This window comes from Fusarium phalaenopsidis (genome assembly GCF_050370095.1).
Source record: "Fusarium phalaenopsidis strain FUZ10S chromosome Unknown contig_32288, whole genome shotgun sequence".
Classification (NCBI taxonomy): Eukaryota; Fungi; Ascomycota; class Sordariomycetes; order Hypocreales; family Nectriaceae; genus Fusarium; species Fusarium phalaenopsidis.
This window is the reverse complement of record NW_028145412.1, coordinates 37,426-49,652: the sequence shown is the minus strand read 5'-3', so window position 1 is coordinate 49,652 and position 12,227 is coordinate 37,426. Positions and strand designations below refer to the sequence as shown.

The window sequence follows — 12,227 nt, the reverse complement described above, 5'->3', positions numbered from 1 at the left end:
AGCATCAAGTTCGAAAGGAGGAAAATTTGAAAATAACTACTGTTGGTGATGGAGCTCTAAAATAGTCATCTAAAATAAAGTCTGCTTTCTTTCTTCACATGGAGCACAAATCAAGCGCACCACATGCTTGGTCGGTCTACATAGCCGAAGTGTTTACATGTAGACCCGGCTTCACAGCCGGAGCGGCTGTTGTACCCGATGGCACTACGGCTGATTTATCCGCCAGACAACTGCATGTATATCAATATAGTTTATGATAGGCATTGAGAGCTGCAGAAGGAATGAGGGGGATTGGCACTGAGCGTTATAAAAAGGCTGGTCTCTTCGTGTTTTGCCATACCAGGCTGAGGAGCAAGCGCATCCAACACCTAAACCTTTGAATAATATCACCAACTAGTTGACGTTTAACTATAATGCACATCAACGAGATCACCGCCTTCACCTACGATGCCAACTACAATTATGGCACATACATCATGTCTGGTGGTCGGAGTGCTACCGGCCAGCGGTCCCTCGTCGTCCGGCTCCGTACCGACGACGGCCTCGAGGGCTGGGCCGAGTCAGCGCCCCTGGGCGGTGACTACTTGCCAAGCTTTTTCAACGGCGAGCTCGCTGCGCTCAAGGAACTCAGTCCTCATGTACTAGGCTTGGACCCACGCTCACCGGCGGCTGTGGGTGCTGTCATGGACGGAATCCTCTTGTCAGGCACTGCTGCTAAGGCCATCATTGATATTGCCTGTTGGGACATCTTGGGCAAGGCCGTAGGACTGCCAACTTCAGTACTCCTCGGTGGACATCTGCAGAAGGAAATTCGAGACTTTTCGGTCGTTAGCATTGGGGACCTAGCAATCGGTGTTGAGAAGGCTCGCGCTGAACTTGACAAGGGGGCCAAGGCGATGCAGGTCAAGGTCGGAGACGACCCGTTGAGTGACGCTCGCCGGGTCGCAGCTATTCGCGAGGCTCTACCTGACAGTGTAGACGTCTGGGCTGATGCCAACGGAGGATGGAACCTCAGTCAGGCTCTGACGTTTGCCCGCGCACTCCCACAGGGCATGACGGTGGCGATAGAGCAGCCGTGTGCCACCCTCACAGACTCCGCCGAGGTTGGCCGCCGCACCAGCCTGCCAATCGCCCTGGATGAGTCCGTCGTCACCATGAACGACCTCGTCTCTGCACACGCCCTCGGCATAACGGGAGTCAACATCAAGTCCTCGCGAGTTGGTGGCTTCACCAGAGCCCGCACCCTCCGTGACGCGGCTGTGGCCCTCAACATGATGGTCACCATCGACGACACCTGGGGCTGCGCCTTGACGACAGCGCAGAACTTGCAGTTGGCAGCCTCCACGCCACAGAAGTACATGAGGGCGGTTGATTTGTTTGCCGAGTGGACGAACCCACTGATTGCAGAGATACCTCGGTTAAAGGGAGATGGACAGATAAGCGCCACAGACGTGCCTGGCAATGGATTCGGGGCTGTGGATATTGCACTTTTGGGGGAGCCTCTTTTCAAAATTAAGGCTTGAAGGATAGAGACGAGTTTCCTGAGTCGAGAGAAGGTTGCATGAGGGAATGGGAGGATGGGGGTTCGGCTCTTGTCGTGTTGCAGACTGATCTCAACATCCCTTATCTGCTATCCCACAGTCTTGGTGAAACGATTAGTATCAGGTGGCTTGCTGATATAGAAATATTGAATAACAAGCCGATGATAGGTTGCTCGAAGAGTTGCGTGACCACGGCTGCGTAAAAAACAACTGGTCTCTTCTGTATACATGTGTGACTAGGGGCTGTTAAGCCGCGTGCCAGTTATTTGTCCCAGTCAGTTGCCTGCATACAAAATGTGAAAACATCGAGCCTGATTCTCAGCTCCAGTGTATGCAGAACCGGAAATTATACCCTCATGTGAGTTGTTTGCAGCATGTTTCAGGGGTAATTGGGGGTGGCGTTCAGCCAAGCTCCAACCGAGTGACACCCTCCCAGATACGGCTGCCACTCACACGACTGTGGTTTGTCTACGCGTTGCGAATACGGCGCTTAGGATATGCAGCCTCGTCTATATATCTTGGTCGAGACTCTGCTACGCCTTGCTTGTGTAACCCCCTTATCAGCCGCGGTGACACAACGTTGAGCTCTCATACGCCTGTTCCTTGATTCAAGGGCACAAGGAGGCGCATTTCCTGCCCAAACTGAAACATGATGCCTGGTTTTTACAGTTCTGCCTTGATGTTTCCTCTTGTCTCGGATCATTTCAACACATTGTTCGGAAAGCAACCATCGGGTATTTGTTGGCCTCTCTCCACCTGCTCGTCACAGGTGTGAGTGCGCAAAGTGCAATAAATGTAGGCTGAGCTCAGCCGTCAGGGGCAAGTTGGTCTTGAGGCTGAGCAGCAGATGTGATGTGTTGCCTCCCATATGCTCAGGTATTTAAGCGCCTTGTAAGACTGCGGGTTGACTGTGGTTCGACCTGACAAGACAAATCAACAGTAGTAACCATGTTTCTTCCACTCTGGCTAGTCTACCTCTTTATCGTCCTTGCCTGCGTTGTTGCTGTTAGTGCCCAAGACTACGGGTATGCAACATGCTGGAACAAGCTGGATGCCATTATGGTCGGAAACACGACCAAGGATGGTATCAACAACGAGACTGTTTTAGAGTATCTCTGGAACGGGGCCATTACGGGGTTCAGGGGAGAAGACCGCCCCATTGCTCTCGGGTATGAGGGTAAGTTGTGATGCTCTTTTTTTTTTTGCTACACATTGCCCGCGCTTTATGCTGACCATAACAGGCTGCCTCAAGATCTGTGAAGGACGCACCGATCAAGTGACCACCAGGTCGACTCTTGAAATGGTAACAACCTGGATCTTCCCCCTGGCCATCGTCTTCAACCTTCCCTACGACTCGCTCCACCACCACAAGGTCCGCAGGACAGCCCAAGCAGTGCTGAACTGGGCCGGCTCTCCACAGACTGCCCTGACACATACCATCTGGAACGTGCGGCAGATCAGGCATTGTCATCGTATGTCAAAGTCAAAGAATACCTTGACTAATGATGCATTTTATGTCTTGAGTTGCCTTGGCCAGTTTGAACTCCCCAGCAGCGAGAGGTTCTACACAGCCCTTGTCTATGGCCTCTTCCGACCTCTCCCACAGCCGGACACTTTGGAGTATGGCCCTGATCAGCACTACACTGCGCAACTGCTCTCAGATATGGCTTTTCAACTGCGCATGCTGAGACGTCGTGGCGTTATTCCGACTCTTGCTAGTCTCGGGACCTTTATCACGGCCTTCATCTTCTCTATCGTTCTTGCATTTGATGAAGAGGCGGGCAATCGAACAGGTTCGCCTCTTACCCTCGGACTACTTTACTGCTGGCTGCCGCTCCTGGTCATTTTTACCATCATTGACCGCAACCCCGTTTCAGCAGACCGTTCAGCGTATGTGTTGATCAATTCCCCATGAACAATATCAAATGCTAATACACTCAGTGCCCTCATGTCTCGGTGGCTCTTCAATGTTGACGCTGTTTTGACTTCTGCACGAGATGCTGGAGCTGACTTGAATAATATGCGAGTGCCCGTGTGGTGGTCACGCAGTAGGTCGCAGGACGACATGAGAGTATTCGAAATTCAAGAGTTTATCGGACAAGGTCGCAAGATCAAGTATTGCGGCCTCGCTGACGCCATGATCCGGACTGTTCGGGCTCTTCAGGAACGAAAGCGTCCTTTGGGTAACAATCTTGACGAGTATAGACGTTGCGCGCAGACGGTCCTGAGCCATCTCAATGGGACACGACCGGCTCAGTGGTGGATCACAGCCGCCGTGTCACTCTTTTTGGTTGCGTTTGAGGTCACGATGGCCTTTGTGATTGCTTTCCACACACCTACCTTTGGTCTGGGCTGTTGGTCTGGCGGCCTGATCCTGTATGGTCTGTTGAGCACCCTAACTTGGGCGTATCACCTCGTTTCCAAGGCCCCGGGCAAAAAGGGGCAAATTATCTGCAGCATCTTCAACTTCTTCGCTCTTGGATGGATTATAACTCTGACAGGCTTTGTGGTAAGTAACCCACCCCTGTACGAAGCACAGAGTAGCTAACCAGTCCAGTTGGCGGGTGGGTTCAGAACATGCTGGTGCAGCACCGTTCAGCTAATCTACCCCCATTGGGGGGGCTACATGATGTTTAAGAGTTTCGACTACTACTTCAAGAACTTTAAAATGGACGTCCCTTGGATTATTGCCTCGGTTCTCGGAGGATTGGTTCCCGGTGCGGTGTTGGTGACAACAACCGCATGGTGGATGAAGTGCCAGCATTTGTGGTCGACGGAAGAGACGGAGCCGGTACAGGACTTTGCACTTGGCAACGTAAGATTTAGGGCTGACACTTCATGGTTGAAGGCTTAGAGTTGGGGGAGATAGGGGTTAAGTGTTGTAGTGTTTAGGAGCTTTGCTCTTTGTTGCATTTGTTGGGTTGGGAAATGAATCTGTGTTTAATGAGCTGGATTAATGGGGCTCCAGTGTATAATAGGTTACTCGGGTATATAGTGAGGATAAGAGTCTGTCATTTGGTCTATTATCTAAGAATCTAGCAATTGGGACGACTTTTCCTTAAAAGACAATCATGCAAAGAACTTTTCAACAGCCTTGGTAAACTGATCAGGATCCTGGAGCGGCGCAAAGTGACTGACACCGGGCAAGATCTCCAGTTTGCTGCCCTTGATCGCCTTGTGCAGCTTCTCCGGGACATCCCGGTTGACGGCCTCCTCATGCTCGGCACCCACAATGATAACTCTGCTGCCGTCAATAGTACCTAGCTGCTCATCTGTGAGATGTGGGAGAGTGGCCTCCATGGTGCCGACCTTGTTGGCGAACACGCTAAAGTTTGCATTGGGCTGAAGCTCGGCGTACTCGACACGGCAGCGAGAGACAAGCTCGCTGAAGATGGCAGTATCGGAGAAGGTGGCATTTGTCTGCTCCGGGTTGGCAGATCCTCCGAAGATGAAGGCCTTGTGGATGGGCGCGGCCGAGGTCGGGTTGATGAGTGCAGCCAGAGTCGTTATGGCACCATCTGACCAGCCGACGACGTTGTACTTGGACACACCAGCAGCGGCAAGTTGGTCGTGGATGTCGTCAGCCATTTGATCGTAGGTGAAGACGTCGTTGGCGTTGAAGGTAGAACGACCGTGGCCTCGACGGTCAACAGCAATAACATAGTGACCGTTCGCGACAAGGCGGGAGATGACAGATCCAAAGTAGGCAGAGTAGCCTAGACCGCCGTGGTCCATGACGATGGGAATGCCTCCAACATGCTCGTTGTACTTTTGCATCCAGAGTTGAACTCCATTGATCGGAGTAGTCTTGGTGTTGATGGGAGATGGCAGGTTGGGCGTTGGTGGAAGAGTCTGCCAGATGGGAGTCTCCTGGCGGATGGCCAAGCCATTGGCAACGGCGGCAAAGGCAACAAGCTGCTTGAACAACATGGTGATGATGAGTAGAGGTTGTAGATGACAATCCGAGAACGTGCAATACCATACCTATATATACTTGAGGATATATGTAGTCCGAAGCTGCCGAAATACGAGAACCACAGACCGCATCCAGGGTGCCGGTACTTTCGAAACTGCCGACAAACCTTCAATGCCGTGAAGGCCAAGTTTAGGTGGTTAATGCCTCTGTGTAATTAAAGGACAGCGAGCATTGCTTGCGTTAACGACCAGGGGCACCCTGGATAGTTGCAAACCTTAATCCTCACACGTGGAGTTGGCACTGCCTTGGAGAAATTGCTGGATTTATAAGCCCTGCTATAGAAGCCTGGAGACGGTCATGGTCAAAGTTTAAACTTGATGAGATTCGTATGCTCTTTTGTTTTGTTCTCATTGGGATGGAGTCATTCGAGCAGCGTTGAAGGCGAAGAGGAACCGTCCTCGCATAACTAAGGAGCTGATGCAAGTAACGAGAACGAGACTAAGTAGGGTCGCATTTACTTCAAGAGATGGTCTCAACCAATTGGTCGCATATTGACAGCTTCGAGGTTGCATAGTCTTAATCCATCTTGACGACCAGCAAGCTAGTCCCTATATATCCGCCAAGTCTTGGCCCTGCTCTATCCGGCTTCCATTCCTCAAAGAGGCCCCCTCGCCGAGGAGGCGCTTTTCTTCCAACATCACTGGAGGAGGGCCACAAAATGACCAGGGTCTCCTCGTCGGAGAGTCAAAGGACCCCGATTCCTCCGGACGAGTCTCCGCTCTCGTGCCGCTCTCCTAAGATGGCAGGAGTGAGCTGATTGAATTCCAGCCCTTTGTTTTTTCCCGCTCATCACCAACGAGCGGAGTCATACGCGCACAGCGTCTACTACTGTTTCACAGCTTACCAGAGACTCGCCGAGCAGCGATCGTTGATCTATTGGCACACCTTCTGAACGACACACAGGCCCTTTACCTGTTGAACCCTCTCCCGACACGCCGGATTGACCCACTGAGGCCATCCATTTCCAGGCAGGATCGGCTGTCCCCACGAGCTTCACGACAAAGAAACCCCAGCCAACATGTGCCAAGACGAACAGGCACCCCGTGCCCCAGAGGCAGAGGTAAATTGACCCTGCCAGTGGGGACATAAAGATGCTAATTCTTCAACAGACCGATAGCGAGAGCGTCTACTCCGAGTACGCGAGTGACGTATCCGAGACGACCAGCGCGACATCATCCATCTTTAACTACCAGTATGAGAATGGCCGTCGCTATCATGCGTATCGGGCTGGCCAGTACCTGCTGCCCAATGATGAGACTGAACAGGAGCGTCTTGACATTATTCATCACATCTTTACTCTCGCCTTGAAGGGTGAGATTTGCAAGACGAAGCTTGAGAATCCCCAAAGCATCTTGGATGTTGGCACGGGGACTGGACTATGGGTGAGCAAGCATTGTTGAATCTATGAGGTGTGAGATATGCTAACTTGCCTATAGGCCATGGAGATTGGCGACCAGTATCCCTCTGCAGAAGTCATTGGGACTGACCTGAGCCCTATTCAACCCCAATGGTACTCCCACGCATTCTCACCGTCCAACTACATGCTAACCAGATCTCAGGGTTCCTCCCAACGTCAAATTCGAGGTTGACGATGCAACCCAAGAATGGACATATCCCAAGGACAAGTTTGACTTTATCCACGCCCGCACCCTTGCTGGCGCAATCCAAGACTGGCCCTCGTTCCTCTCTCAAGCATACGAACGCTGCAAGCCCGGCGGCAACATCGAAATCACCGAGGGCAGAGCTAATTTCTTCTGTGACGATGACTCCCTCAAGGAGGACTCTGCGACGCACAAGTGGCTGACCGAGTTCCGCCGTCTCAGCGCCCCCCTCAAGTTTGATATTGCTCCCGAGATCCCTGGCATGCTCAAAGAGGCTGGGTTTGAGGATGTCGAGTTTACGCAAAAGGTTGTGCCCGTGGGGACGTGGACAAAGGATCCCGAGCTCAAGGAGATTGGACGATGGTTCCGTGTGCAATTTGTCGAAATGGCACTCGAGGCTTATTCGCTTGCTCTGTTTACGAGAGCTGGTGGATGGTCGAATGAAGAGGCACAGGTGCTTTTTGCCAAGGTCCGGGAGGAGCTCAAGTCTAACAAGATTCATCTATACACTTACTGGTAAGTACAACACGCTGAGGGGTTGATTGAGTCTGATGCTAATATTTTCTAGTTCTTTTGCTACCGGAAAGAAGCCTAAGGAATGAAGGGATCAGCTTGAAATAGCGCAAGAGTTAGGTGATTTCTGTAGCGTTTGAAAGCTGCCGGGGCTGAAGTCCTTATGAAGGTTTATGACTAGCAATATGTTCGAATGAAAGTATTAGCACAAATTGTCAAGAAACTATACAAGATCTCCAAGCCCGACACTTATCCGATGCCATCATGATGCTGTGAGTGTACTGACAGAGAGGTCCTCATCACGAGACCCAACCCAACGGTTTCTCGCTCACACGTGTGTACAGGGGTATCCCGCTGCTTGGAACCGAGGCTTTCATACTCTGCAAACTATACAGGGATTCGATAGGACTGACAACGTCTTCAACGACCCATCTTGCTACTTTGGGGCATCAACCCCGAAGCTATCCGGGCCTTGACAAGAAGCCGGCCCCGCTGGATAACCCGGTTAAAAGATGATACATGGAATGGCTTCCGCGGAACCTCGACTCCTCAACCTCCACCACCCCCATCTTTGCCGAGAAGTCAAATACGTTGCCGATATGTCTGATAGCAAGGCCACTGACAACGCCGTGCCGGCTGCTGACGCGTCTACTCTCCTGCCCCCCGAGCATTGGGCGCAGGTAGCTGAGGTTGGTTGTTATAAGATGACTGTTCCTGCGAAATCGCGCGGTTTACCAACATATATGTTAGGAGCTAGGCGCTGATAACGATGCTGATTCTGCTCTTGGGGAGGACGTTGCCGAGTCCACAGCCTCTATTACGTCGAGCATTCTTCAGTATAGAAATATTAGTGGCCGCACTTATCACAGGGACATAGGCAATGCCCAGTACTGGTTGGTGGATGCTTGACTGTATCTTGAAGCGGTGACTGATATGAACTAGGGGCACAAACGATGAGCAGCAGAATGAGTCTATGGATATCAAGTGAGAGCGCTGAAAACATGCTACGAGTAGCGGCTGACTTGATGTAGCCATCATGTCCTGACACTTGTTCTCGATGGTGCTCTCTATCTTGCACCTATCTCCAAGGATATTCAGGTTGGTTGACGAGGTAATAGAGATTAATCACCACTAATTTTGCTACAGAAAGCAATCGATGTCGGAACAGGCACTGGAATCTGGGCAATGTACGAAAGCAGCTGAGACACATGCTAATACAATGCTAATCATCACAGCGACTTTGCGGAAGCCTTTTCCAAGACCGAAGTTATTGGCACAGATGTCTCGCCCATTCAACCCAGCTGGGTCCCGCTAAACCTGCGATTGTAGGTCCTGCACAATATTCTCTTGCCAATGCGAAGCTCACATGACGTAGTGAGATTGATGACTGCACCCAAGAGTGGACCTTTGCTCCCAACTCTCTAGATTATATCCACATGCGTTGGCTTGTCGGCAGCATCGTCGACTGGCCGCAGTTGTTTAAAGAAGCTTACAAGTGTCTTAAGCCGGGTGGTTATATCGAAAGTCATGAAGCTCTTTCGAGGATGGACTGTGATGATGGGAGCATTCATGAGAAGAGTGCTATGCACCAGTGGGGCAAGTTCTTTGTTGAGGGCGGCAAGAAGATAGGCCGGTCTTTTACGATTGTTGAGGATGAGGTTCAGAGGAAGGCAATGAAAGAGGCAGGATTTGTCAATATTGAGGAGCGTAACTTCAAGGCAGGTCTCCCCGATCCAACGAGGAGCCTAACTATAGCTGATGAAATAGGTCCCCATCGGAGGATGGCCCCACGATCCCAAGCAAAAGGAGATTGGAAGATACGCCCAGGCTACTCTCGAGCAGGACATTGAGGGCTACGTGCTATTCATGGCGAACACGGTGGAGGGGTGGTCCAAGGATGAGATTGAGGTTTACATCAGGTTGCTCCGCCGGGAGCTTCATTCTGGCAAGATGCATCCATATTACCTCCAAAAGGTTGTTTGGGCCCAGAAGTCGAAAGAGTAGGTGACGGACGTGCATGCATGGGTGAGGAAGACGGGTTGAGCGTATCAGATGGCGAGACGGGTGAGAAGAATAAGCATAGCTGCTAACCTTTCTATGTTTAAGAGACGTTGCAACTAGGAGTCTGTTAATTTTAAACCAGAATGTTAGAGTTTGGTCCAATTTTGGCCCTCCTGTCATACCCAAGTTGCCCAAAAGACCTTTGTCCGGTAGTTTCGGCGGGTATTAAGGATCCGAGGGGAGGAATGCCGTCATGCATCTCGACGGGATACTTCCATGTCGTACAGAGGCTTCGGACCTCCGTCTCCGTCGGTCTGGCTCGGAGTGGTAGCATTGGCCAAGTTGATCATACGGCCCACGGTAGGATGTCATGCAAGGTCAGCTGTGCATAAGGATCTCATCGACATACATGCCTACTCACGGGCCGTGTTAAGCGGATCTCGTGGGCTGACAGGATTGGGGCCGACTTCCGAGACTTGTTTCCAAGCTTGTAGGGCTATGATCGCCTTGTCGATCTATTGGAACCGTGACGGAATGCTCCACTGGAGCTGGCCAGGGTATCTTACTCAATGAGCAGCGTGTCGCATCTCCTACCATTAACCAGTTCAGCTTTACCTATCATGTCAGATAATAATAGCTTATATTCAAGCTTTTCTCCATCTTATTGTTTCACTAGAGACATACTTTGGGCGGTGCATGTCCTGCCCATCAATCCAATGTGGCTTTGACCACTTGGCTGCGCCTCGCTCGGACAATCCTCCTCGGACTTTTACAACTCCACTCCTACTCGGACTCTATGTTTTAATTATAGCACTCGGATAGGGCTGACTTGGCTTCGTCTGATACGTTGCACCTGGAATTGGGGTCCGAAACTGTTTGTAATTGATTGGCCATGACCAGTTTTCGCATAGTGCTGATCTTGAGGAACGTCATTTTTCAGGCATTGCCTTGGAAATCCCCTGGCGATTTACCCACCCATGGGGCTGAAGTGATGGACCTTGGAGATGATCATGATGCTTGGAGCTTGGAGAAGGCATTGATACCTTGTGATACCCTCAAACCAGCTATATAAGTCTCACGCCTTGCCCATCAATTCGATCTTCATCAAACACAGCAACTTCGACACTCATCAACCTCGCTTTCACAGACAATTTACCTACTACATCAATAGTCGGGGCATTCTACCCACCATGCACTTTACCAACAGCTTTGTTCTCGCCGTCGCCACCAGCGTCGGCTTGGTCTCAGCCGCTCTCCCCAAGGCCAATGAATACAAGTCCAACGACTGGTAAGATAAATCCCAAATGCTGTTGAATAGAAGAAGAAATTAACACATTTGATAGCTCGGGTGATCTGAACTATGGACACCACGCCTTTGACCTGCACATGGTTACAATGGACGACACCACACACTCTGTTTACCAGGCCGGCACCTCATGGTATCTCTTTGACGGCAAGACGGGAGATGGAGGGCGCTGCGAGGGCGAGTTCCTAGGCCAGGTGTCTGGAGACACTTCTCCTTGCTTGGACCTCGATAACACGGTGGCTGGCAAGCGCATCAGGTGCCTTTGCAACCCTCTTATTGGAGCCAACACCAACGGAATCAACTCTTGCCAATACGTGTAGAGGCTGGGATGTGAAAGGAAAAGACCGTATAGGCATAGGATAGAACATGTTGGGAGTTGGAAGAAACTCGTTTCTTAAGGGCCAAGAAACTAGAGGCATTGTAAATACAAAGGAAAAAGGAATCCTGTTAGAATGAAAGTGTCATTGTTCAGTATTGGTGAGGAACTGTCCGTGGGTGACTATAGTGACAGGGCATTAGAGGATATAAGCAATGACCATCTCTATGCGTTTCTCGTATGGAGTTAGAGCAGTTAAATACCCTTTCAGAGGTAGAATAACCTTTCAGAATGCAGCAAGGTATGAGTCTTTTATTATACGGAGCAGAAAGACTAAAAGAAAAACTACCATATTAGCACTAAGATATGATGCTATGATATGTTAATAATATGTTCTTTGTTATAGTCAAAGCCCGGCCCTCAATGGGATAACTGAGCCAGGAGACCGAGCCCACATTAGGTCACGATCTTGGAGTGAACCTTTAACTACTACCCAGAGAGCAAGTTATGAGTGTCCTCAGAAGACTCTCAACGACACGCGCCACTGGATTTTAGATAGGCCGTCTTTTCAGCAGCGATACAGTGCCCAAGCAATAGACGGTAATATGGATTCTAGGGGACAACGGTCACCGTTAGGGTGCCCCCCTTAAAGACTCAGCCTCCCCTTCATAATCAAGGTATTGTGTGCCATAAAGTTCCCGTCTATGTATTGTCAAGGTAGGCATTCACCCTCACCCAGCAGCAGAAGGTTGACTAAACCCCTAGGAAAAGGCACCGACAACCGTGAACAGAAGACCAGTATCTTCTGAAACTGGGAACAGAGAGTTGAATATCGACGCCTGCTCGTCCACTGACTGGATCATAGGTTGATTGCCGTCCTTGCCAAGGACAGAACTGACAAGGTTCTCAGTCCTGATACGCCTGCCCTTGGGGACACCTCTCGACCAAGGCCTATATGACGGACGAGCATGAG

At 50.7% G+C, this 12,227-nt stretch overlaps 6 protein-coding genes across 6 annotated transcripts; 5 read left to right on the top strand and 1 right to left on the bottom strand.

The window, feature by feature from the left end:
* Positions 1–413: 413 nt before the first annotated feature.
* LRP88_03560 (uncharacterized protein) lies at positions 414–1,523 on the top strand (the record flags this gene model as incomplete). The annotated part of the gene is made up of 1 exon (XM_083240179.1): positions 414–1,523. One exon carries the CDS (start codon positions 414–416, stop codon positions 1,521–1,523), a length of 1,110 nt encoding a protein of 369 aa, XP_083103469.1.
* A 966-nt stretch (positions 1,524–2,489) lies between these two features.
* LRP88_03559 (uncharacterized protein) lies at positions 2,490–4,395 on the top strand (the record flags this gene model as incomplete). The annotated part of the gene is made up of 4 exons (XM_083240178.1): positions 2,490–2,718; positions 2,783–3,431; positions 3,483–4,050; positions 4,099–4,395. The coding sequence occupies 4 exons, from the start codon at positions 2,490–2,492 to the stop codon at positions 4,393–4,395; spliced, it is 1,743 nt and encodes a 580-aa protein (XP_083103468.1).
* A 215-nt stretch (positions 4,396–4,610) lies between these two features.
* LRP88_03558 (Alpha/Beta hydrolase protein) lies at positions 4,611–5,471 on the bottom strand (the record flags this gene model as incomplete). Its single annotated transcript, XM_083240177.1, has 1 exon — positions 4,611–5,471. One exon carries the CDS (start codon positions 5,469–5,471, stop codon positions 4,611–4,613), a length of 861 nt encoding a protein of 286 aa, XP_083103467.1.
* Positions 5,472–6,535: 1,064 nt separating this feature from the next.
* LRP88_03557 (class I SAM-dependent methyltransferase) lies at positions 6,536–7,720 on the top strand (the record flags this gene model as incomplete). Its single annotated transcript, XM_083240176.1, has 5 exons — positions 6,536–6,577; positions 6,627–6,899; positions 6,954–7,027; positions 7,077–7,634; positions 7,687–7,720. The coding sequence occupies 5 exons, from the start codon at positions 6,536–6,538 to the stop codon at positions 7,718–7,720; spliced, it is 981 nt and encodes a 326-aa protein (XP_083103466.1).
* A 510-nt stretch (positions 7,721–8,230) lies between these two features.
* Positions 8,231–9,635, top strand: LRP88_03556 (S-adenosyl-L-methionine-dependent methyltransferase; the record flags this gene model as incomplete). The annotated part of the gene is made up of 8 exons (XM_083240175.1): positions 8,231–8,320; positions 8,382–8,524; positions 8,574–8,615; positions 8,663–8,729; positions 8,778–8,818; positions 8,867–8,956; positions 9,007–9,289; positions 9,399–9,635. The coding sequence occupies 8 exons, from the start codon at positions 8,231–8,233 to the stop codon at positions 9,633–9,635; spliced, it is 993 nt and encodes a 330-aa protein (XP_083103465.1).
* A 1,187-nt stretch (positions 9,636–10,822) lies between these two features.
* On the top strand, positions 10,823–11,258 carry LRP88_03555 (uncharacterized protein; the record flags this gene model as incomplete). The annotated part of the gene is made up of 2 exons (XM_083240174.1): positions 10,823–10,920; positions 10,976–11,258. 2 exons carry the CDS (start codon positions 10,823–10,825, stop codon positions 11,256–11,258), a joined length of 381 nt encoding a protein of 126 aa, XP_083103464.1.
* Positions 11,259–12,227: the final 969 nt, after the last annotated feature.